The 27,482-nt window shown below is 40.8% G+C and overlaps 1 protein-coding gene across 1 annotated transcript in view; it reads right to left on the bottom strand.

Moving 5' to 3' along the window:
* Window positions 1–27,482, bottom strand: part of ENPP2 (ectonucleotide pyrophosphatase/phosphodiesterase 2) — a 109,883-nt gene that overhangs the window by 79,190 nt on the left and 3,211 nt on the right. The window contains 1 exon segment of the mRNA XM_086695990.1: window positions 1,198–1,300. Coding sequence (XP_086552116.1) covers window positions 1,198–1,300 — 103 coding nt within the window.

Here is a 27,482-nt window from a genome sequence, read left to right as displayed (position 1 = left end):
CATGCTGGTTAAACAGAGACAGGTGATATAGTCTTTTAGATTAGTTAAGTCAAAAAAAAAATACAGAAAAATTCAAAATTCACAGGAAGGCAGACAAACATGCTGAGATGTCAGAAAAAGTCAAGAAAATATTGCCCCCTAGAGTACCCATTACTTAATATGTAATTTTTATTTATAAAACCATCAGCAGCTCCAATTTCCAGGAAATTAACCAACTCATTACTTAAGACCTGGTCAGTTAAGCCCCCTCGGTTCGCACAAGGAGCTCCTTTATAAGAATTCCCACACTGCTTACGGCACAGTGTATTGTAAAAGGAAACTCTTTCACGTTGGTTCTATTAGTTAAGTCAAGGTACACTATTAAAACTTACCTTTCCTTATGCCAAAAGAAAAAACTGAGTGCAAGTGAATCCTGTAAGTTCTTCAAAGCACCTCCTCTCTTTTATATTTTTCCTACTTTAGCTAAATCTTGATTTCATAGTCCTAAACTTTGAAGTTTCAGACAGACAGTTCACTGCTTTTCTTAGTGGTGCCCAGGTGGCTCATTAGGTTAAGCATCTGACTTCAGTTAAGGTCATGATCTCACGGTTCATGGGTTCAAGCCCCGCATCGGGCTCTGTGCTGACAGCTCAGAGCCTGGAGCCTGCTTCAGATTCTGTGTCCCTCTCTCTCTGCAACTCCCCCACTCACACTCTATCTCTCTCTCTCAAAAAAAATAAATAAGTGTTAAAAAGATTTTTTAAAGAAAGACAGTTCACTACTTTTTTTAACTTCCATTCCTCTTTTTTTTTTTTTTTCTGGGTCAGAAGTTTCTGGAGAAAAATACTACATCCTATATCACATGCCAAGAAATCAAATTCATGTATCTGCAATATTAAACCAGCACCTGTTCTCACCACTTCTATCTTAGCCTTGTCTGTTCACAAGAGTTTTAATTTTATCTTAACATTTATAAATATCGGAGTGCAAAGATTTAAATAGCCTGCTATCACGAAGCAAGCATAAATGTTCTCTAATTAAAACCACATTCTCTCACCTGAATTATACACACAGCTAGTTTTATTCCAAAGAAAACTAGGACTACATTAGTTATACCGCAAGATTATCTTAAAGATGCATTTCTTAATGAGCTTCTATTGATTATCCAGTCCATAATATTGTAAAAGGACTGAAAATGCTGATAGTCACTACACTTACCTGTAGGAGGCCCTTCATCCCAGCCTTCTGCCCTCTTAATTCGATTTGCTGTGAATCCTAAGCAGATATTGACTCCAACAGCAAAAGTGAACAGGGATATTACCTAAGGGAATAGGGAGATTGAGGTGTCAAACCAATGAATCAAATTATATGAAGGCAAATGAAAGGACTTCAACATCACCACCCAGTCCTACAACTTCCAAAATGCACTGTAAAGCGCTGTCTGGATTTTTAAAACAAAAAGCAAAATTGCAAATCAGGAACTGATTCTTAACATCAAGTCCTTCCCCCCATGCCATCTTTCTCCTACCTGGTAGGACTGGACCGGACTCCTCCTTGCCATGGCAGAGGGTTCTTGGAAAGCCTTTTGCAGTGTGTTCTCTTTTGCCTACACTGAATGCACTGCTTTTTGGGGCTCTGAGTTCAGTCTATTAACTACAAGTAATCCCACCTGGGAGGTTGACAGCCTCCCCTGATTTGTCCGGAGCTTGATTTCATCACGATTGATTCACAAATGGCAGCTCTGAGCCTAAGAGGCTTGAAACACCCCTCTCCTTCTCTCCACCCCCTTATCGGTCCCGCCCCTAACACACACACACACACACACACACACACACACACACACACACACACACACGCACACGCACGCGCGCACACACACACACACACACACACACACACACACACACACACACTTTCATGTGGTTTCCTCTGGTAACATGAGGGTTTCTTATGTTGCTGTGGCCAATAACAGTGCATGTTCATTTTCCTTCCCTCACAAAAACATGGTTTTTAAAAAAGAAACCAAATGTATTTGATCCGATAAAAATGAAACAGAGCCGTAAAAGGGTTTCCACCAGCTTTAAGCTTTTAAGGTTTACAATGTAGTTATTCAATGTAGTCCACCTCACGACTTTATTTTTTTTTAAACAAGGAAAGTTTTATAATTTATAAACCTAATAACTTCCCTGTCTTTCCCATGTATTTATTTTTTCTGGCAGTTTAAATGACCCTGTCCCTACTGCCACATTCTCAGCTACTCCCGACTACTCAAATATTTCTCACGATAAAATCTCCCAGGACTGTAACGAACACAAGAGATAGCACTATTTTTCCCCATGTTGTTGTTAGAGTTTAGAGAAGTAACTTTTATCAAAATGCTGGGAATTGCCAGCTAAGCAGTAGAGAGTCCTTCTGCCCTGTGAGGAAGGACAGAATAAGAAGAGCCTGGCTCTTCTTCCCTAAAAAAACTGTCAGCTTGGTTTTGGGGAGGGGGGGGGGACGGGGGGGAGGGGTTGGATGGGGCAGCCTTATTAGTGATCGAATTTAGGAAGGAAATCTCAATGGCAGCCAGAATTTAGCTTTAAACATCGTTTCCTTGATGATTTCCCAGTTATATTGTCATCCAGTCACCAAACACGGTGTCCTTCAAGGCTATTGCCAATGTTCAACTTTCTTTACTAAGCATTTGGCAACCGGGAGACTTCTAAAAGAAATTGAGGTCTCTAAATCTGAAAGTTATTTAAATATAATACGTTTTTAAGATTCAGAATGAGAGAAGAAGGCTTGCCTTTGGTTTTCCCCGCACCAGGCCCGGGCACCATTAATCTCGCACTGAGCATATGTGCGTACATAAACAAATACAGCACTTACCATGCAACAGATTACTAACGGAGCAGTGCCTCTGCTCAAATAAAACATGATAGCATGAAAGCAAGCACTGTGGATTACACAGTAGGCCTGGCTTTCATTATATATTCTAAAATTCAGTAACGGCTAATTGAGAAAAAGAAAACGCACTGCCAAACTTGAAGTTGCCTTTCTAAAAATCCTTTTAGTCTTGTATTCTTGCGGAGATGGCAGGCTTATGGATTTTTCTAGAGAAGTCCCTTGCTTTAGTTTGTGTGCCATACTGAAATGATTTGGAGCTGGGTATTTAGCAAGTCTTATGAAAGATGTTAACCGCATGTAAGATTTTTCTACTATTGATGTTCAAGTTCAAGATGGACCCTGGCTTTTATAGTAGAAAACTATAAACCGAAAAGGAAAATCAAGGCAAAGGCCTGCGACTGCCTTGTGTTGTGTGCCACGTGTTCCAAACGTTCCCCCCGAAACCTGCCTCCCCTTCTCTCTAACCTCCCCGGCCCTTGCCAACAACTTTAGATTCTATCTGACATTTGAGTGTAGATACCCAGCTTGAGGATAATGAAGGCTCTCCTTGAAAAAAAAAAAAGACTCAGAAGCTGAACATCATCCATTAATTTTTTTTGACATGCAGCATAGCTGTGCAGAGAAAAAAGGCTTCAGTGTAATAGTCGATCCATAATTGGCTTCTGTACAGCACTTGTTACCAATTATCTAAGAGGATTGAGCTCAGGCATTATTTCCGTCAACTGCTCTGTCAAAGAACTTTGTCTTCAGGTCATTATGCACACGGAACTCATTAAAAAAACACACACAAGTACACGTGTGCACGCGCGCGCGCACACACACACACACACACACACACACCATCTAACCCTAGTTAAAAAGAATCTTACTACTAAAACATCCCTATAAATTAACTGGCAGGAGGATGACCAAAGTCTCTACCTTGGGCATCAAATCAACTACAAAATACAATTACCCTTCTTTATCTAAAACTGAGAAAACCAAAAGTCTGGTAATAAATACCATAGGTCTAGAAATTCAGCTAAATGACTGGAATATTGTTCAAAACCTTCTGTAAACAAAACCAAACTGAGAATGTCCATCTATCTGGTGTTTAAGATTTTGGAACAATGTCAGCTATAGTTGGGTCAGTAAACAAGAAAGTGTTTGAGAAAGACTAAAATTAACTTCCAGAATGGTTTATTAATCCAGCTACATTTCAGAGAACACTGCCCCCTGGCAGAAAGAAATCCAGAACTTGCAACAGTCTTAGGCCCTAGAAATCATTCTGAGGTTCTCAAGCTTTCTTGAGAATAAGAATCACCTCAGGAGCTTGTCTGAAATGTGCGTGCTTGTGGTCTACTCACCAAGATTTGGATTCAATAGGTCTAGGGGAGAAGGTAGAAAAACCAAGGATTCTAGAAGTCAGATAAGAATTGGCACGATAGGTTATTCTGACAAAAGTAACGTAAGGCGCACATTTAGAGAAACAGAGCACTGGAAGAAATTACTCTGAATCAATTTGTTTATGTCCTGGATGTTGAGTTGCTTGGTCTAATGCTAATGTAATTTTCATATATTATTAAGAGCATTCACTATTGATTGGACATTAAAGTCTAGATCTCCATGGCTGTTCCTCCATGGGAATCATCTCCAAACTGTAAGCAGCAAAACAGAATTTTATTTACTTTGCTGGTGGCACAAAGCAGCAGTGTGTGTATTGCTTAATTGCACTACAGTAGTTGCATTTATACTAATGCACAGTCTATCTTTTCATGAAATGGTTCTGTGGATCCTTGTTCCCAAGCGCTGATTAAGGTAAGAGGGCTTGAGGTTCATAATGAGATTTGAGAGATAGATAATTGACGGTTGTCATTTTTGCCGCCTGCAGTAATTATGAAATTTTCATAAACTGCTTCAAACTTTATCTATATCCAGTTTCTCATTATGCAGAGTTAACTGCATGATGGTGTCTTGACTTAACACCATTCCCAGAACGCTCTAAAACTTTAGCGTTAGACAATTACCAACCGCCTGATTTTTCAGTAGTATCGTTAAGCAGCAAATATAGCACATACACTAAGCAAATAAGAAAATAATACCCACACGTCTTCTCCCTATTTCATTTTAAAACTCTTTGAGCTAAGTCTTGCTTTTTAATTCTGCTGTGGTTGCTGGCTATTAGAAAATTCAGAATAAAAACAGGACAGCAGTCTTTGCGAAAGGGGTTTACCAATCTGAATTGAGCAAAAAATTATGATGGCTAATGGAGGAACAAGCTGGCCCAATTGCTCCACAATTCAAGACCGCAGATTGTATAAAGTAGACACCACTTAAGATTCTGAACCACAGATGCAAAGTTTTATGGGTAATCTTTGGTCCCAGGAGGTTCTCCAGTGGAGAAATAGCATATATCTGTTCAAATGCAAACAGGACTTGTGTTATTAGTTATTACACAATTGAAAGCTGAAATCAACACCGGCACATCTTTCAATGACTACAATTTACATCGTAAACTTCTATGCATGACACTTATTCCCGGTGGATCTAAGCGTAAAGCCCCCACACCAGAACAATCTCTATCTTCTAAGAATATTCATTCATTGCACAAATATTCATCAGCTCCTACTGCGTACCAAGCACTGATCTGGCACTAGTACTATATGGGGAGCTGAACCAAAACATAGCCCCCTGCCCTCCATATGAATCAAATGGACACAGAAATAAATGTGCGATCTCAACTGATTACGTGCAGAAAGGCAGAGGTAAGCACTGCTATGAGAACATATAACTCTGGATTGATCTAGTCAGGAGGATCACGGAAGACTTTGTGGAGTAGCAGTTGAGCTCTAATGTGCAGGGTAGGTGGGAGTAACTAAATAAGAGCGGGAGAAGATTCTAGGCAGAGCGAACAGGGTGTGCAAAGGTTCCACGTGGGGTAGAGGCACAGCACACCCATGATATGAAAAGACAGCTGGTTTGACTAGAGCAGCAAGAGCGAAAGCGGGCGTGGCGTGAAATGAGTCAAGGGATTAGTAGGGGCCAGTTCGTGTGGGGCTCCGTCCGTCATGTTGGCTGCTATTGTCTTTGCCTTATAAGTGATGGATAGCCTTAAAAGAGCTTAAGCAGGTGAAAGTTACTCCGACGTTGAAGGATGAATCTCTGTATGGTGTGGACATGTAGTGCAGGGAGTCAAGAATGGACACAGAAAATCAGTTTGGAGACGATGAAGTAATCCAGGAAAAAGCTAGTGACACCTTGCACCAAGAGGGCCATGGTGGTGGATTGGGAGAAAACTGGGGCAGGTGGGGAAAAGATCCATTAATGAACTGGGTACACAGGTTCAGGGGCAGGAAAGTAAGAAGTGTGACTCCTGAGCTAATGAATATGTAATTGGATTATGATGACATACAGTACTCAGTAAAGTCACTCCTAAAGGTTTAATTGGATTGCAAAAAAGATGTGGAGATTGATATCCACTTGCTAACATTCTAGACTTAGTTCAAATAAGGGATACGGCTAATAGCTTTAAAACATGTCAGTAGTTTTAAAAACCACTTAAGGCAGTTGTTTTAAAGTTCCTTTGGACTTTAAACACTGAAAATACATTTATTCATAATTGAGGTTTAAAAGGAATTACTGCCTGGAAATAACTCACCTTTGTTGCTAACTCTAGCTTACAGTACATTTTAAAACTTGAAAGTCGGTTTGTCTACTTCTTTTCAGCTACAATGCAAGCTGCATGCTAAATTTCCAGGCGAGTGGAAGAAGGTTGTAACAGGTTGGCAAGATGGCGACATGGTGTGTGTGAGAGCCTCCTGGTTTCATGTGTGAGTCCGCTTTGTACCGCGCACTGTGTAATATTCGCCACAGATGGGTGGGTATGACACTATAGAGAAGAGTTTCAGGGGCGCCTGGGTGGCTCAGTTGGTCAAGCATCCGACCTCAGCTCAGGTCACGATCTCACGGTTCGTGGGTTCAAGCCCCACATTGGGCTCAGAGCCTGGAGCCTGCTTTGGATTCTGTGTCTCCCTCTCTCTCTGCCCCTCCCCCACTCACATTCTCTCTCTCTCTCTCTCTCTCTCTCTCTCTCTCTCTTTCTCTCTCAAAAATAAAATAAAACATTAAAAAAATTAGAAAAGAGTTTCACCACCCTTGCCTTCTAGGCTCTCACATGGGCAGGTGAGAAGCTCCTGTCAGTTCCACTTGCAGATGAAGAAATGGAGGCTCAAAGACTGTGTGACATCTCCAAAGCGGGACAGTAAGTGATTGAGCCAGGTCTGAGGAACCAGATCTCCTAAGCTAGCTTAGTCCTCTTCCCTCTATGGCATGACATCCTGTACTACACCACATGGGGGCCTCAACTTGACACATGCAGCATGCAGCTACCCAAACAACCGGTTCACCTTCCAGCTTCTTTTCTTTTCCTGGAAACCTTCTGCAATCCTTCCATCTCTTGTTTCTCATCAGACACCATGTCTACTGGGTCTTGTTATTGATTACAGTTATTACCATCCTTTCTCAGGGCTTGCTGAGCGTTCTTAGTATCTAAATTGTCTTTCTTTTTTTTTTTTAATTTTTTTTTTAACGTTTATTTATTTTTGAGACAGAGAGAGACAGAGCATGAACGGGGGAGGGGCAGAGAGAGAGGGAGACACAGAATCGGAAGCAGGCTCCAGGCTCCGAGCCATCAGCCCAGAGCCCAACGCGGGGCTCGAACTCACAGATGGCGAGATCGTGACCTGAGCCGAAGTCAGACGCTCAACCGACTGAGCCACCCAGGCGCCCCTCTAAATTGTCTTTCTATGTGAATAGTTTAAATTCTCCCTTCATCCTCATTCTACAGGACATGCATGAGCAGTTCGCCTCAAAATTGCCCTTCCTGTTTGCACCCTCTGCCCCCTTCAAACACCCTTTCATTCAGGCCTCTCTTAATTCATTCCCATTCATTCCCAGAGGGCCCTGCGTAAGATGCAAATTTGATGATGCTCCTCCCAATCTCAAAACCTTCAGTGGTTCCCTATCACAGCAATTTTCAAGAGGTGATCCTGGGGGCTACCTGGAACAGAATCACCTGGAAACTTGTTACAAACGCAATCCTTAGGTCCTACCTCAGATCTATGGAATCAGAAACTTGGGGGCAGGGTGGGTAGAGCCCAGAATCTGTGTTAACAAGCCCACCAGGCAAATTCTGCTGCCAGTTTGAGAACCACTGACCTAAAGCATAAAATCCAAACCCCTTGGCAACGCAAATAGGATTCTAAATCCAAAATCAAGTTGCCTATGGGCACCTGGGTGGCTCAGTCAATTAAGCGTCCGACTTCGGCTCAGGTCATGATCTCACGGTTCGTGAGTTCAAGCCCCGCGTCGGGCTTTGTGCTGACAGCTCAGAGTCTGGGGCCTGCTTTGGATTCTGCGTCTCCCTCTCTCTCTTCCTCCCCTGCTTGCACTCTGTCTCTCTCTCTCTTTCTCTCGAAAATAAAATATTTTTTAAAAATTCAAAATCAAGTTGCCTGGATTCAAATCTACTACTGTTTAACTGTGAGACCTTACATCACCCTTAGGCGAATTACTTCTCCATCCTAAGACTCAGTTTTCTCATCTGTATGCAGCTCATAGGAATCTTAAGAGTATTACATGGAATAATCCATGTAAATTGCCTAGCACAATGCCTGGCACAGAAGAATGCTTAGCAAATGGTAAATTTTTTAATTAGAGAAATATTTGCTGTGCCTTGATTAAGTTGTACCCTGTGACACATCCATTCTTTAATATATGTTGTTGCTTTGGCCTAGAATGCCCTTCTCCACCTAATCTCCCTGGCAAACGCCAACATATTCATGAAGATTCAGGTCAGGTGTCACTCTTCTGTGAAGCGCCCCCCTCCCTCCCGATTTTGCCTCTCCTGTGCAGAGCAATGGGTTCCTCCACTCTGCTCCCATATTGTCTACAAATCCATTTTTAGGCCTCTCCGTCCCTTGTGATATTTTTGAATGCAGGGATCAGTCATTCTTGTGCTTCACAGAGCTATGCATCTTTCCTGGGATGTAATAGGCAGGCAATAAATGTTTGTTGAAGGAATTACTTGATATCAAGAAATTCAAATTGGAATTTGAATTAGTACTCTCTTACTACTAGCTGTATGACTTCAAGCCCATGTTTCCTCACCTGTAAAGCAGGATTATTGGGCTAATCAGTGATTCGTAACACTTTTTGAAGCAGCGAAACCTTAGTTTCAAAGAAAATCTTAAAATGAATACCAACATCTAAATGAGGAGCTGCTCTACTTTAAGTAGGGAGTGGGGAGCCAAGATCCTATCAGACCAGCCACCTCCCCTTCTCCCTACAGTACTCCCTACAAAGGAGTGCAATTTGTGAAAATAAACAAAGACAATAACCAAGTTAATTCCACTATTTAAACACTTTTTTAAAAGTTTTATTTATTTAAGTAATCTCTATGTCTTACGTGGGGCCCAAACTCATGACCCTGATCAACTGAGCCAGCCAGGTGCCCTTACCTACTTTTCTAAATCCAACCTTTTGTTGTAGTATTCAGATATATACATACATGCCAAAATGCGGCCCAAATTACCCCCAGGCCAGATCTTTCATTGACAAGTGACAGAATCTTTCACTCCAGCCAAGCTCCTCCCCTAAGGAGTCCAACCAAATTTCCAGCCTCCTCATGGTGTTTCTCAGCTCTGAAGTCCTCCTCCTTCCATGGCACTCATCCAAATCTGAGTCAATTCACAGCCTTCCCAAAGCTATGGATTATTAATAAAAATAACATGAGTTCTTATAACACAGGGTTGATATGAAGACCAACTGATATAATGCATGTTAACCAAGTAGCTCAGTGCTTGAAACTTAGAAAATGTGCAAATATTAGACACTATTACATACAGGAGGCTAAAGACTACATCTGTTATCGTGTTCTCAGCAATAAGCAAAGAACTGAGCACATAAGAGGTGCTCAGCAGTGACATAGGTTCTAGGAAAATTCCTTTACTTTTAGAGAGATTATGTATAGATTAAAGCTGGAGATGTTACAAACCCCTTGTCACATTCTCTCTAACCTCAAGAGAAAATGAGCAGCATTTATTTGGTAAAGGGTGGGGTGACTCTGGGGACAGCCTTGAAGGCACAGGTTTGAACTACAATAACAAAGACCCTCTATTTGGACTGGAAAGCCCCAAGAATTTGAGCTTCAACTCAAGAAATTTGTTTGAATATAAACACAAACCTAAAAGGAAGTTTATGCTTGCTACTAGAATGCCATCATCACATGCTTAGCAGCACAATGGTGCCCTCTTGGAGAGGAAGCAGAACTGCTATTTCTGTGATTCCCCTTGCAAGCAAACAGGAGCTAGTGACATTCATCGATCTAGAAACAGAAGGGAATTTCCTCTGCCTGATAAAAGACTTCTGTGAAAAACTTACAGCTAACTTCATGGTGAAAGACTAAATGCTTTCCCCCTAAGATCCAGAACAAGACAAGGATGTCTTCTCTAACCACTTCTATTCAACACTGCACTTCTAGGCAGGGCAATTAGGCAAGAAAACAAATATAAGGCATTCCAACTGGAAAGGAACAAATATAGCTATCTATATATAAGACATGAACTTGTATATAGAAATCTTAATGAATCCTTTAAAAACTATTAGATGAGCACTGGATATTGTACGTAAGTGAGGAATCACTAAATTATACACCTGAAACAAATTTTACCGTATATGTTAACTAACTAGAGTTTAAATAAAAACTTGAAGGAAAACTATACAAATAAAGAAATTCAGGAAGGTTGCATGATACAAGCTAAATATTTTTAAAAATCACTTGTATTTCTGTACACTAGCTATGGAAAATCTAAAATGAAATTAAGAAAACAATTGCACTTACAATAATATCAAAAAGTCTAAACTACTATGAATCAATTTAACAAAAGAAGTATTAGATTTGTATGCTGAAAACTAGAGAATGTCATTGAACTACATTATGAACGACCTAAATAAATGGGAAGACACCCACATTCATAGATTGAATGACATCATTGTCAAGATGGCAAGAAAGTAAAAATGTGGTCCATAGCATGGGAGAAAATATTTGCAAACCAATATCTAATAAGGGCCTAGTATACAGAGTATGTAAAGAACTCTTACAACTCAGCAGTAAAAAGACACATAACCCACATTTTTCAATGGATTGGAATAGACATTTTGAGTAAGAAGATACATAAATGGACAATAAATACATGAAAAGATGATCAACACCATTAGTCATTAGGGAAATGCAAATCAAAATGACAATGAACTACCACTTCACACCCACTAGGATGGCTCAAATTAAAAACAGACTACAACAAGTGCTGGAAAGGATGCGAATCCTCATATATTATTGATAGGATCATAAAAGCGCAGCCACTTTGGAAAATAGTTTGTCATAGGGTTATCATATGACCTAGCAATTCTACTCCTAGCTATACCCTGAAGAACTGAAATTATATGCCTACATGAAACCTTGTACACAAATGTTCACAGCAGAATGATCAACTGATGAATGGGTAAAAAAAATGAAGTATATCAATACAATTAAATTTTATTCAGCAATAAAAGAGAATGAAGTCCTGACACATGTTATAACATGAATGGACCTTGAAAATATCAAGTGAAAAAAGCCAGACATGAAGGCTACATATTGTATGATTTAATTTCTATAAAACATCTAGAACAGCAAATCCATAGAGAAAGAAGGTAGATAAGTGGTTGTCAGGTGATGTGGAAGTGACTGCTTTGGGTATGAAGTCTTGTTTGGGGGTGATGAAAATGTTCCAAAGTTACGGTGTTGTTTGCACATCGCCATGAAAGTAATAAAAACCACTGAAATGTACAGTTTAAAAGGGTGAGTTTCTATGGTTTATGAATTATATTTCCAAAAATGCTGCTTAAAAAGAAAGAGAGAGCTAGTGAGATTATCCCTGCAGTGAAGCAAATTCCAAAGTCTCTGGACCCACAGGAAAGGAACATTAACCCTGACCTTCAGCTCTCAGGTCAGTTCCTTCCAAGCTGTGTGCAGAGTCACCTCAGTTACCCTCCAAAACTTACAATTAACAGGGACTGAAGCATTTGAGTGGTGGTGTGAACCTTTTTTAACCAGCCCCTGTATGTGATGAAACCTTTTACATTCCTAAAAATAGGAGGATCTCTTTCAGAGTACTTCGGGGCCTCTGCCATAGGACTTTAATCAAGTTTCCTGTTTCATTTTATTTCAAAATAAAATGAAAACCCAGTTCTTGCCTACGGATCTCAAGGGACTTGAATCTTAATGGCAACAACCTGTAATCAGAGTTTGTGGGACAATTGTGGGAATTTAAGAACAATGTCTTGGAACGACATAGATGGGCCTTGAGGACATTATGCTCAGTGAAGTAAAGTCAGACAGAAAAGACAAACACGGAATGAACTCACTTAATAGGCGGAATCTAAAAAAAAAGCTCATAGACCCAGAAGCGGGGGGGTGAGGAGTGGGCAAAATGGGCGAAGGGGGTCAGAAGATACAAACTTCTAGTTATAAAATAAATAAGCCATGGGGATGTAATGTACAGGTCATGGTGACTATAATGAATAATACTGTATTGCATGTTTAAAAGTCACTAAAAGGATAGATCTTTAAAAGTTCTCATCATAAGAAAATGAATTCTGTAGTTAATGTATGGTGACAGCTGTTAACTAAACTTATTATGGTGATCATTTTGTAATACATACAAATACAGAATCATTCTATTGGACACCTGAAACTATATAATGTTATATGTCAATTATACTACAATTTTTTTAATGCCTTGCATTTGAAGAACACTTCTTTAAAAAAAAAAAAAAAACCCTATAAGAAGAATGAAGGCTCACTCACTGTTTCTACTTTGCGGCCAGTAAAACTGAAAGCCCACTCATAGGCAAAGTCGCAGAGCTAACGTACCTCTGACTGGGACATCATGACAGTTCAGGCCAGGATGAAGAGAGGGGAATCAAGTGTGGATGAATGGTACCATACCTGGAATGGAGCAGATACTCCATAGGTGGTAGTCAGGATTTCCTAAGTGCCTGCTCTTTGCTGGACAACACACTAGAGACACTTATATATACATATATTGCCTTATTTAATCTCCTTAAAAGCTTTCACACTATTATCATTGTCAATATATGAGAAAACAAGCTCAAATGTATCAGACACCTTGTCCAAGTTCAAGCACCTGTTAAATGGAGGAGTTTTCTCTTCTCCATGATTTCCTAATGAGGATTATAAACTAGCAAGATCTAAAAGGAATGGGAATATTAACTATTTGCTGCAAGAAACATGAGTCTATTAAAAGTAGAGAATCCAGGGGCGCCTGGGTGGCTCAGTCAGTTAAGCGTCTGACTTTGGCTCAGGTCATGATCTCACAGTTCGTGAGTTCGAGCCCCAGCTGTGCTGACAGCTCAGAGCCTGGAGCCTGCTTCACATTCTGTGTCTCCCTCTCTCTCTGCCCCTTCCCTGCTCATGCTCTGTCTCTCTCTGTCTCAAAAGCAAATAAACATTAAAAAAATTTTTTTTAAAGTAGAGAATCTGATAAATGTTTGATAAGTTTTAATACTCGATAATGTTTCCTAAATCAAAACACACCAGAAGCCACAGATTAACTTCTATCCTAGGCTGACCTAATTCTCACCCAAAAAAAGAATCGGGTAGTAATGAGGAAGTGACTGGCCCGAACCGTGGGCGTCATGGCCATATCATTTCAAGGTTCCTAGGAGATCAGAGAGAACGCTGATCATTGTCAGACAAGTGACCTAAACTTCCAGAAACCAGAATTTTACAAATTCATATAATATTGATTCAAGGCAGATTTAGTGAGCACTCCCTACAACATAAGCTAATGGTTATTGAAACCTTGCTCTCTGCCAAGTACTACTTGATGTCAAGGATACTGAGATAAGAAGCATGTTTTAACTGGAAGATGTGGAAGTCTGTTAAACACACTCTGTTAAGTCATAGAGGTATGCAGTGGGTATGTGTGGGGGCTACTGAGGATACGCTCACTCAATCTCTGCTCTACTCCAGTACCAGGGAACCTTCTTGTCTTACAGATTTTTTTGTAGGATGTGTTATAGATACAGTTCATATATTCTGCCAGTTATGCTCCTGAGGTGGTCTTTCTGCACATGCTATTTAAACAGCAGAATTGAGGGGCGCCTGGGTGGCTCAGTCGGTTGAATGTCTGACTTCGGCTCAGGTCATGAGCTCACAGTCCATGAGTTCGAGCCCCGCGTCGGGCTCTGTGCTGACAGCTCAGAGCCTGGAGCCTGCTTTGGATTCTGTGTCACCCTCTCTCTCTGCTCCTCCCCTGCTCATGCTCTGTCTCTCTCTGTCTCAGAAATAAATAAAACATTTAAAAAATTAAAAAAAAATAAACAGCAGAATTGAGACAAGGTCCACCCTCCTGTCCCTTTAGCTGTTTCTCTGGTAACAATTTTTATAAAAGAAAGCTGGGAGTTTTTGTTACCTGTAAGTCCAATAGAAGTCCATGCTTGATCACAACTCTAAGTGACCTCATTATATCTTGGGTCCCTTTAGTAGACAATGACTGCCCAACCCAGGAGAGAAAAGTTCAGGTGGCACCGCCTAGACTCCCATCTGGACTCCCATCTTCATTTTAGATGTCTTGTTTTAGTAAGTCACTAAAACTACACAGCATTGAGAAAGGCATGACCAGGGTGATGAGGAGTCCGTGTTACCCAATTCATTCATTCACTCATTCATTCATTCATTCATTCACTTGCTTATTTACTCAACAAATTTTTACTGAGCACCTTGTATGTCATCAGGCGTTAGGGATGCAAAGTGAACAGAGCAAATCCTCTGCCTCAAGATCCCACATTCTAGTGGGAGAAGAAATGTAATATAATTTCAGATACTTTATACATGATAAGGGAAACAAAGCCAAGCAAGAGAACAAAGAGTCATGGCAGTAGCTATTTTCAATTGGGTGGTAATGAATGTCTTTCAGCAGAGATGACATCTGAACAAAAATCTGGATAGAGTGAGGGAAGGAACAGCAAATGAGACCCTAATTTGTAGGAGCAGCCGAGTATGTTCAGGAAGGCCTGTGTGGCTAGAGTGGAGTCAGGGGAATAATCCCAGATGATCTCAAAGAGGCTATCGGGTGCTGGTCCATGCAGGACCTCACAGGTCACAGTGGAGCCTTTGTGTTTCATTTTGGGTGTGATGAGAAGTGACTGGGGGGATTTCAATCAGGCAGTGACATAATCCGATTTGTTTCAAAAGGCTCACTGGATGTTTAGAGAATGGATATTTAATGAGCTTCCCCATGGCCAATGGTTGAAGACTGTGCAGCTTGGGTGCCTTGCATAGACGATGGAAGAAGGTGGGTGTGGTTGTCCTTCTCAAATGTTCTAAGGGCAATACAAGACAGATGAGTTTTATTTTGTGTACTTCCTCAGGCAAAACTAGAAGTTACAGAGAAGCATGCTTCATCTCACAATAAGAGGAACTTTTTAGCAATCAGTGCTGCCAGAGTTCTCTCATCAAAAATGAACTCACAGTTACTATTGAAGAAAAGGCTGGGTAGGTGAGGTCAAGAATTATGGCAAAGTATGGAAATTCAGAAGAAGATTGGCTATACAACATTTTAGGTCCTTCCCAACTCTAGGCTTCTATTAGTTACCTCTCTTTTTAAAACTGTCTTTGGAGGCTGATTTCTCTCTGTAATGACCAGCAAAGAGCTACTCAAATTAAATTAAATAACCAGAATTCAATTTTATTTTTTTCTTAATAAATCAAAAAGAAAGGGAAGGATCCTTATACACACTTTGTTCTTACTGTTTCATCGCCTGAAGGAAATGTACATATAGTTGTAGGTGGGTATAAACAGGTGTAGGATTGGCGTGTGGAATTTAATATGCCAAAGAAAGAGAACACTGGTCAGGATTAGGCTAAGAAAAGGAGAAACACCTTCCACAAAGTCATTTGATGGATTTAAGCAAGAGATTAAGCAATCTACTTTGGGTACATCTAAAAGACAGGCATAAGACAAGCTGACCTTACACTGCCTCTCCTAGCCTTACAGGTCTCTTATAATCCTTTATAAACAGAGAGCCACTGCAAAGTTGAAATACAAATGACCTCAGCTTGCCACTAGAGTATTATGCAAGGCAACGCAGAAGTTCTGGACCTTATATTGTCCCGCTAAACTTCTGTGGCTCTAATGAGAGATGTTATACAACTTGTTAATTACTAAAATCCTGGGCTGTCGGGTTTGGTTAGAGTCATGGCTCAGATGCTCACTAGCTGTGTGGCCTGAATTGGGAAATCTCTCCAGACCTCTGCTTCTAGATATGTAAAATGGGAGTAAACCCAGCACCTCCCTCATTGAGTTGTGGGGATTAAGTAAAATAGTCCTTGTAGTATTGATTGTTAATAATAACAGCTACCATATACTGAGCACATAGAATGTGCCAGACATTGCACAGAAATCCTCTCCACAGTCTTGCAGAGTACGTATTGGCTTCTCTTTTTGACAGAAGCTCAAGAAGTTTAAGTAACTTGCCCAAGGTGATGCAGATTCATTCAGACTCAGGTCTGCCTAACCAAAGTCTAGCTTCTAAGTACTTCTTTTCATAGTACACTATGCTACCATACATTTGGTTTATTACAAAAATTCCTCCAACCTCACATTTGGAGGGCATTTGAAGGGTTTTTCTCTAGTGCCTTTAAGAGTTCAGATAAAGAAGGACTCTGTAAAGGATGGTTTCTCATTTTCACACCAACTACAGGTTGGAGCCATTATACCAGTGTATTCTATTTGTGTCATCTGACTGATGCAGCCTGTCTTATGTGCCTTCTAGGTTTGTGGCTGGCCAGTCTCAGTCACAGCCTTGTAGCCTATGGTCTCAGGTAACAAAGCATTTTGCAAAAGATGCTGTTTTCTCTTTTTTCCCCAGTCTTCTCTCCCTTCCTGCTGCTGTTTCCCCTTCTTCCTGAGAATTGATAAAAATTCTCTCACTCTTACTTTTGCAGTTAATCTCATGTGACCTATTGACAATGATCCAGTTGTTCTACTCAACTACAACACAGTTGAGACGCCAGTGTAAGGACAAAGATCGCCGCCTGACGGAGCTGGGAGCAATCTTTCTGTATTGGTTCCTCTCACTGCACCCAACACAATCTAATCATAATAAGGGCACTGAGCACAGTAACCCCTACCGGGAGTCAACCACTGGCCAAACATCTAACATGAACTTGCTCATTCATCCATTTATGCAGCAAATACTGTTTTAGGCAGAAAAGACACCAGCAATTAACAAAATAACCCAAGTGCCTACTCATGGAGCTTATATTTTGTTGGATGGAAAAGTCATAAATTATACAAATATGTCAATTACTGACAAGAGCTATGAATAAAGAATAAAACAGGATGGTGGGAACAAGGAGAGAATGCAGTTGGCCCTTGAACTACACAAATAAAGCCATTAGGATTATCCTATTTTACAGATGAAGAGTTTGAATAATTTGCCAAAAGTCGTCCAGTGTTAAAACAACAATCTGCCATATTCTCATGGTGACAATAATAAATATAACACCATCTATGAAGGTGGTTATAAAATAGCATGAAGTAAAGAATCATATTTTACGAGTGAAGAACCAAGACCCAGAAAGATTAAATAATCTGCTCACAGCTACACAGTAAGTGATGGGGATAGAATTGAAATGCAGTCTGAATGGTTTGAAGTCCCTGATCTTTCCACCTGACCTTGCCCCTTCTGTTGTATTTGTTCTGTCTGAAATTCTTTTCACTGAACTGAAAGTTTCTTGAGGACAGGGACTGCATCTCCACCATCTCCTGCAAGTTCTACAGCATCTGGCACAGAAAGTGTTGAACTTTCTGCATGTGGACCAGCCACATTCCCCAGGCAGAAAGCAAGATGGCCGCCCATTCTAATTTTCAGACCTTCTCAGCCTCACTTGGCAGTGGGTCTCAGTGTATAATTAGCATTGTGTGCAATATTACCCTTGACCCCCAGAGTGCCAAGAGACACCCAGTGGCAACCTGCTAGCCTCAGCCTAATCTCTCAGAAATACCTGCATTCCCAGGCAGACTTGTGTCCTGCACAGACTTGTTTGCCTCTTTATTAGGCTGGTGTTTGTCTAGGAATCAAAGGAATAAGCAAGTAGGATGCACATGGCCTGCATGTTAATGAGGGTCGATCCTGTGGAGTAAAGGGGGCATTGTGATGAATTTGAAGGGCTTGCCGACTGGCTGTATCACGTCAACTCCAGCCTAACAATGCTTTCCTCAGCACTCCTCAGCAATGGTGCTCACAGCTGCACTTTGCACTTATGTGTTGCTTCCCAGTCATCTTGTTATTCCCTTTCTCCCCCCGCCTATTTGTCTTTGAATACTTACCCTAACTCTTGGCATGTACACCTCTCCCACTGGACTGTAAGCTCCACAATATTAGTGAGTCTATGCCCCTTTCCTCTTACGTTCAGAGCCTAGCATGGTGACTGGCACACAGAAACATTCAATTAACACTGGCTGAATATATTAACAAAGGAAGAGGACGGTGAAGAAAGAGGAAGGAAATTGTAAGGAGATTGTAGAGGGTTCACACAGAGGAGGAAAGGGATCAGGCAAGTGTCTTACAGTTTTACTTTCCTGTGAAATGGCAGCAGAGTTGGCTTGGGCCTTCTTCCATCCCTCCGTCCCTACCCAGTCTGGCCCCCAAGGCCAGAGTTCTCAAGAACTCTCTGGATTCTAGAGGAGTGCTAAGCCTCAATGCTAGAAAAATAATGCCACTTTCTTGTCCCTGTCCCCAAGCACCCAAGAAATGCTGGGAAAATTGCAGAACCTTGCTGCTGATGCCCACGCACACTTATGTCACTTCACTTTAACAAAGCCTCCAGGAGCCTCAACCATGTCTTTAGTTACTTCATGTTGACTAACCACTGAAGTGTCTGTATACAATGTCAGAAATTTTTCTAGATTTTTCAAGCCTTCTGCTTCCATCCCTCTCAGGGAATAACTTTAATCCTTAATCCCCTCAAAAGATCAAGGCCATTCTAACATGCTTATTACGTTCTACATACAGATTTTACTCCCAGTGATTCCATACACAAAAGTTGCTTTGGAGGGTGAGGAATACTGGGAAAAACTTTTTTTCCTTGTTTTTGCCTAAGGATCAAATTATAGATCGAGGTGTTTCTTAGGAAAATTGCTTGCCTTGTGTTATTTAGGAAGGTCATCCTCTGGCAGCCTGACTACATTTTTAGTGAATTTAGAGCCACGGGGAGTGGACGTCAAGACTATAAATAATCGAGGGTAATAGTAATAAGGGGGTTAGGATCCAGTGAGCACTGGATGAACATCCTGTAACATCTCACAACATGCCTTCCCAAGGCAAACGTAGCTAGCCAAGGACTAAAAGACATAGTTAGGCCGAAGACGTCTCTCACAGAGAAGCTGGAAGAGCGTCTATCTTAGCTGTTACCTGACAAGCAGGGGCCGCCATGCTCTGTAGATCTCCTGGTTGAGGTGTCCTGTCAACCAACCACAGCAGATAAGCTCAACTTTGCCAAACTCTTTTTTAACCCCAAGTTTGAGATGATAGTTATTTGAAATAAAAAGAACAGGGGCCCCTGGGTGGCTCAGTTGGTTAGGCATCCAACTTCCACTCAGGTCATGATCTCGTGGTTTGTGAGTTCATGCCCCGCATCGGGCTCTGTGCTGACAGTTCAGAGCCTGGAGCCTGCTTCAGATTCTGTGTCTCCCTGTCTCTCCGCCCCACCCCTGCTCATGCTCTGTCTCTCTCTGTCTCTCAAAAATAAATAAACATTTTAAAAAATAATAATTAAAAAAAAAGTAACAAATGTAGACTACATGTCATGTATTTTTCTGATTTCTTTGTAGACATCAACTCATTGAACTTGAGGAACAATCACGCATATAGGTACTGTTATCATCTGTAATTGATGGGGGCAGAAACTGAGGTACAGAGAAATTCAGTGGTAGACACGGGGCTTAAACAGTGGCAGCTCCAGAGCCTGAGCACTTAAACACTACCCACAAGATCTGCCTTGTCTTTGAGATGAAGGGTATTAAATAAAAAATTACAAATCAGTTCCCCACTGCTAAGCCCATTTAGGACTAATGCAATCTACAATCAACCTTCCAGACCACCTGTAGTAAGAGCAGAAGTTTTGGAATCTAACAGACCTTAGTTTGAATTCTAAGAGCTGTGCGAAGCCCCAGATGCCTCATGGATAAGGCATTGGCCTCCTATGAACTATGAGACCGTGGCCAGTTATTTAACCTCTTTAGGCCTTCACTTTTCCTCGTTCTAAAAATGAGAATAACAGGAACTCCATCCCAGGGTGGTTTTGAGCAGGTGTAGGCAAACTTTTTCTGTAAAGGGCCAGATGATAAATATTTTAGGTCTTGCAGGCCATGCAATGATCACTATCATAACTATTCAAGTTGCTATTGTAGCGTAAAATCACACACGGACTCTGCAGAAACAAATGGGGGTGACTGTGTTCCAATAAAACTTTATTACAAAACAGCCACCAGAGCAGGGCTATAGTTTGCCAATCTCTGGCTTTGAAGATTACATGAGATAATGTATGTGCTTTGCATGATCCCTAGAATACAAGAAGTCATCAAAAAAGATAGTATAATTATGGTTTCATCATAAGATGACTAGTGCTTTCAAGTTGATCCAAAAAAAACCCAACCAAAACTAAGTTAATTTAACATTGTCAGGAACCTCTGAAGCCTTACATGGGTAAATGTATAACTTTCATAAACTCTTTTGAAATACTGAGAAATTACCAACACTCTATTCCTAATTTTACTTTATAGGAAGGACTTCCAGAGACAATAGATTTTAGTGTTTTCAATATTTTGGACATATTTAAACTAAAAAATAATTTATTGTTTATTTGAAATAGAAATTTAACCGGGAAATCCTGAGGTTTCCCGTTGATGTTGTTGCCTGTCTTGTTTTGCTTGTCTGTTTTTTCCTAAATCTGACAAACTACCTATAGGCTTCTATGATTCTGCAATTTGGAAATCACCGGTTTTATCGCATAACAAGAATAACCCAACACAAGCAACATTTTGTTCCTTCAGCAAAGAAAAGAATTACATTCTTATGGAATTATCCCCAAGGTTCAAAACTAATAAGTCCCCTGGGTAGAAGCCACTGAAATACTTATAAGACAACCAGTGCTCTGCGCTCACGGGTGCCAAGAACAAGCTTAGGTCACCCAAGGAAAAAGTGCAATAATCTTGCATTTGTTCCTGCTGATTAAAGTCAAGCAGCTTCTGGAAACTGTGAGGCACCCCTCATGTCACTATGTTGAATTAATATCTGAGCAGTATTAATGATGGAAAAACCCAATTATGTCCAACACGTCCAAAGTTTTGCAATTGGATTTGTCAGAAATCAAACTGTGTACTAAGAGAGCCCAGTTTGGCAGTAAACAAAGCTTCTGAGTGGAGAAGAAATATTCTGAGCACATAAACACTGGCGCCTAAATTCCTGATAAATATTTGATAATGAAGATGTGGGAGGAGGAGCTGGTGCCTTCAGGCATCAGATATCTTCCAACAAGTCAGATTATAAAATCTTTCTCAGGGGATTTAGAAAAAGAGAGAGAGAGAGAGAGAGAGAGAGAGAGAGAGAGAGAGAGAGAGAGAGAAATGTGGCTTAGCATGCCACAGCCCATATCTTTTCAAACTTTAAAGACAAAAGATGGTATTTGGCATGTCCATGAAGGTGAGAGGCACTGTGTTTTAATTAATAGTATAGTATTTAGAATCAAAAGTCCATGTTTGAGTTTCAGCTCGACCACTTCCAAGCTGTACAACCTTGATCTCGTCTCAACTTCCAATTCCTATCCCTAAAACAAAGATATAAGAATTATCATCTCTTATGCTTTGGTCAGGGTCAGAGGAGATCATGGATATGGAAATGCTTTGCTAACTGGAAATAGCAAGACTCTGTCATCTATCATTCCTATGAATAACAGCAGAATCTCTGGTGATTGAAGAGCAAAATAATGTATTGAGTGTTACCAGCTGAAACCATGCTAGGGGAATTAAGCTCTCATGAAATCTGTATTAATCTAAGTCTGTAGAGAGCCATGACAAAGTATCACAAATGGCTTAAGCCACACAAATGTATTGACTCACAGTGCTGGAGGCTGAAAGTCCGAAGTCAAGATGTCGGCAGGGTCAGTTCCCTGTGATCCCTGTGAGGGCTCTGAGGGCGGGATCTGTTCCAGGTCTCTCTTCTTGGCTTTGTAGATGGCCATATTCTCCCTGTGTTTCTTCCCACAGGAAGAATATTCATAGAGGGAAGAGATCCCTCTATGAATATCTCTGTGTCAAATTTCCCCTTTTTATAAGGACACCAGTCATACTGGAGTAGGACACACCCTGATGATCTCACTTTACTTTGATTACCTCTGTGCAGACCCTGTGATGGTTAGTTTTATGTGCCAATTTGATTGAGCTAAGGGATGCCCCAATAGTTGGTAAAACATTTCTGGGTCTGTCTGTGAGGGTGTTTCTGGAAGAGATTAGCATTTGAATCAGTTGAGTAGAAAAGATCACCCTCACCAATGCATCATCCAATACACTGAGGTCCTGAGTAGAAAAAGGAGGAGGAAGAGCAAATTTTCTCTTTTAGCTTGAGCTGGGACAACCATCTTTTTCTGCCCTCATATATCTACATTCCTGGTTCTCACACCTTTAGACTTAGACTGGGACTTACACCATCAGCCTCTCATTGTTTGGACTCAAACTAAATTACACCACCAGTTTCCATGATTCTCCGGCTTGTGGACAACAGATCATTGGACTTCTCAGCCTCCACAATCATATGAGCCAATTCCTATAATAACTCTTTCTATATTAGCTGACAGAGAGATAAAGATAGAGTTTATCAATAGAAGATTGTGTGTGTGTGTGTGTGTGTGTGTGTGTGTGTGTGTGTGTATGTGTGTGTGAGACTTATTGATTGTGTCCAGACTAATACAAACCTTACCTACAAATAAGGTCACATTCTGAGGTATTCGGGGTTAGAACTTCAACTGGTTGGGGGTAGGGGAAGACAAGGGAAAGACACAATTCAACCCGTGACAACATCTTCTATTTATTTTGTTAAAAAGTCACCAAATTCATTCACAGTGTTTCCCAACCAACGCCTGCTTCCAGATGAAAACATTTCACTTTAAAATGGAGACCTACCTGCTTGCTGAGTGTCTAAGATGATAAATTATTTACTTCAGAGTAAGGATCTAAGGCCATGGCCACATACCTTCTCTAGACACCGAAACATTAGGCAGTGTCCTTCTTTTTAGAAAATTATCTTTATCTTATAACATACATGTCACCATTTTTCCTTATATTTGGCTTGGGAATAAAATTTTGTCATACTGATAGTCACAGAGATACTGAAGTTTGTAGATTTCAAACTCAATTCTTTAAAAAAAAGACATTTATTGGCTACGTCTCACTTCTGCATCAAGCTTACCTATTGTTGACACGTTTCCAAATCAGATGCCTTCATTAAATTTCAAAAAAAAGCTAATAAGTATGTCCACACATATAAATAAAATATCTTATAAATACATCTATATAACACAGAATAGGAATTAAGTTTTTAAAAGTGAAATCAGACTTTTTTTAACTCATCCTTTCTTAGCAACTCAGTATCCTGTTTTTGTCATAAACTGTCTTACCACTTTAGAAACTATAAATGTCCCCTACAGAATAGATATATGGGTGCATGGACATGTGTCTCTGGGGGTAATCATAACATTTTTTATACTATCAAAAAAGTGGAAACAGCCTGATGTCCACCAAGAGGAGTTTGTTAAACAAATAATGAGGCAACAGAATGGGACACAATACACCCATTGAAGATCATGTTTTTGAAAAATATATAAATGGCATCAGGTAATATTCTTGGTATGTTGTTAAAGGAAAAACAGTTACAGAAGGATTTGCATGATTCTGATTTTATTCTTTTTAAGTTATTTATTTATTTGTTTGTTTGTTTGTTTAGAGTACAAGTGGGAGAGGGCCACAGAGAGAGGGAGAGAGAGAATCCCAAGCAGGCTCCACACTGATAGCACAGAGCCTGTTGTGGGGCTCGAACTCATGGACTATGAGATCATGACCTGAACCAAAACCAAGAGTCGGACACTTAACTGACGGAGCTACCCAGGCGCCCATGATTCTGATTTTAAATCTACATGTGCATAAACCTAGAGAAAGATATTCACCCCTGTGTTAATATGCTTATCTCCAGGTACTAAGATGTGGACAATATTTTGTTTCTTCTTGGTATTTTCCTTATTTAACTTTTTTCTACAAAATGCATGTATCACTTACAAAATGAAAATATGACTTTTTTTTAATACATAGAAATTCCCTTCTGAAAGGTTCTTGCCTTAGACATAGCACCATTCATACCATAGGGTTACTGCATTTTTCACAGTTCTTAGTACTGGGCTTCTAGGGGATAATAGAAGAAGATCAAATAGGTATAAAAAATAATTACATACTCAACACTAAAATGCAGCCTATGACGTTAAAGGAAGGCTTGACAAAAATTCAGCATTTAATTTAGGTTAGGCCTTAATGAAAAAGTATATTCTCAATGAAGTAATAGGTTAGACAGAGGAGGGGTGGTCCTGACATTAGAAAGGTCATAAGTAAACAAACAGGCAGCAAAAACGCTGAGTCTCCTCTGAAAGTAACAAATAGTTCAGTATGAGTAGTTCCTAGGGTTTCTAACAGGATGCCAGGGGACCAGGCAGGAATATTAAGTCAAGGGCATGAATTGTCAGGAAATTTATTGTTCAAACTAAGGCCCTTCAGCAGTGAAAGTGAGGACTCGAAGTAGCTACCAGGAGACAGTAGGCACCAGGACTATGCAGGGAAACCAGGACCCATGGCTGCCCTACAAAGGCTTGGATCACACCAGCCAGGCTGAGATATTGGAATTTCATACACAGAATCCTGGAATCTTTGTGTTGGAAGGAAATGTCAGTGCCCATCCAGCCAGGCCACCTCTATTCCTGCCTCTCCAACTTGGCCAAGAATAGTTACAAAGTGTTTGTTTTTGTTCAAATATCTCTGTGACAAAATGCTTATTGCCTTGGAACAGCTCTGTTAGAAAATTCCTCCTCGTGGGCGCCTGGGTGGCCCAGTCGGTTAAGCGTTCGACTCTTGATTTTGGTTCAGGTCATGATCTCGCAGTTCGTGGGTTTGAGCCCCACGTGGAGCTTTATGCTGACAGTGTGGAGCCTGCTTGGGATTCTCTCTCTCTTTCTGCCCCCGCCTCTCTCTCTTTCTCTCTCTCTCTCAAAATAAATAAACAGAAGGAAAGAAAGAAAGAAAGAAAGAAAGAAAGAAAGAAAGAAAGAAAGAAAGAAAGAAAGAAAGAAAGAAAGAAAGAAAATTCCTCCTTGTATTGAGCTGAAATTTATCTCCCTGACTCTCCCACCCATTTGGCCCAGCTCTGCCATCTCAGAGAGAGAAACACAATGCTAATCTCTCTTCCACATGAGAGTAAAAGATGTAAAGACAGACATCCTAGCCTTCTAGATCCTCTCCTTTGCAGCTGAAATGTCCTGTAGCCGCCCTCCCTACAGCATTCCCACAGTAGGTCACTACTTGCTTCCTATCTTCTAGTTCGCTCTTGAGTTGTTCCACGCTTGTCCTTTTCCTGCTCCCATTGGGGATGGGGCCACCATCTTCTCTTGTTTATATTACCACAACACCTCCCTCGTCAACCATCTCTCCAAGCCACTGTCCATTCAGCAGCCAGAATGATCTTTCCAAAACACAAAACTGATTGGCCCCTGCCCTGTTCACGGTCTTCAATGATTCCCTATTCTCCTGAGGATCAATTACAGCTCTAGTCCTATCTCCTACCACCACTCTATCTCATCTCTCTCATCCCCTCAGCCCTCTGCACCCTCTCTTTCAGTTCCTTGAACAGGCTTCTTGCCCTCAGCCTACCGAAGGGTACTGTTACGTTTGCCTGGAACTCTTCCCTCCTGCACACTTTCCTCTAAAAGTCTACCCTGGTCCCATTAAGCTTGGATTAAATATCTCTTCCTAGGTGGTTCCACAGGGATCTGAGCTTCCCCTATGAAAGCAAGTATGACACTGAATTGAAATCATCTCCTTATTCTTCTGGCACCTTTGCCAGACTGTGGACTCCATGAAGGCAGGTCTACCATTTTCAGCACCATTAATCATCAGCATCTGGCACAATGATTGGTACATAATAAATGCCTTAAACAAAAATGCTAATGGGGGTGCCTGGGCGGCTCAGTCGGTTAAGTGTCCAACTTTGGCTCAGGTCATGATCTCCGGGTTTGTGAGTTCGAGCCCCACGTCAGGCTCCGTGCTGTCAGCACAGAGCCTGCTTCCAATCCTCTGTCCCCCTCTCTCTCTGCCCCTTCCCCACTCTCTCTCTCTCTCTCCTTCTCAAAAAATAAACTTACAAAAATTAATAAATGCTAATGAATTAATATGTATCCATCAGAACTAGACACAATTGTTCAGATACAGTCTGCACAATACAGAGAATGACTGTCACCTTCCATGTTCTATTTTCTGTATCTTTTTACATAAAACCTAACATTATTTTAGAAGAAACAGATCACTATTGGTTTTATTGTCAGTTTAAACTCCTAAATCTTAACTATATGAAACCACAACTTCTATCCCGAACTTTCCCTCTCTGTCACTTCCTCCCCCTCCACTCTGTCCATCCTCTCTCTTCCCCTCTCTCCCACCTGCCAATCCAATCTCCTTTAACAAATGCGTTCAACCGGGTATTAATTTAACCCACGTGCATCCTTCTAATCCAGAAGAATTTTGCAAGACCGGGGCCCTTCCTAAAATCAAGGTTTTTAATTGATTGATGACAATTCTGTACAACCATATTCAAGGTGATTTATTTTAGTTAAAACCCCCAATACCTATTATCCCTTTTTAATAAATAATACAACTCTGATTCAGAAAGAAAGTCACACACCTAGTGAGTGCCAGAGCAGGGATGTGAGCCCAGGTCCTGTGACTCCAGATTCAATACCACACATTACACTGGGATCCTCTCAAAAGAGAAAATACACTTAATTGGACATGTGCTGGCTCCTACTAATCACCACCTACCCTCCCAAATGTCTGTTGAATGAATTAATCCTTTGACTAGAGATTTTTAACCTGAGGTTCATGTCAACTCAAAGGAATCCAACAGTGGACTTGTATGAACTTCCTGCAAGTTTACAGAAAGTGCCTTGTGCTGCATATTGTCCATTTTTGCTAAGAAGGGTAATGTCCATCCAGATCTCAAAAGGACCATGGCTCCAAGTGAGAACAGCTTGCAGTTTCAAAAACTCTCTACAGAACCTAATTGTCACTCACCTCTGTCTAGAGTTTCAGACACATATCTTTCTCTCTTTGGAAAACCAAAGCTGCATTTTCTCATCTCTCGTCTCCCAGAGCCTCTACCATGCCCAAGCCGCCCTTAAGAGATCTCACCTGCTGGTGCCT

This window comes from Puma concolor, chromosome F2, assembly GCF_028749965.1.
Source record: "Puma concolor isolate L17-30 chromosome F2, mPumCon1.1.hap2, whole genome shotgun sequence".
In the NCBI taxonomy this organism is placed as follows: domain Eukaryota; kingdom Metazoa; phylum Chordata; class Mammalia; order Carnivora; family Felidae; genus Puma; species Puma concolor.
The sequence above is the reverse complement of the archived record's forward strand: the minus strand, read 5'-3'. Positions and strand labels throughout refer to the sequence as shown.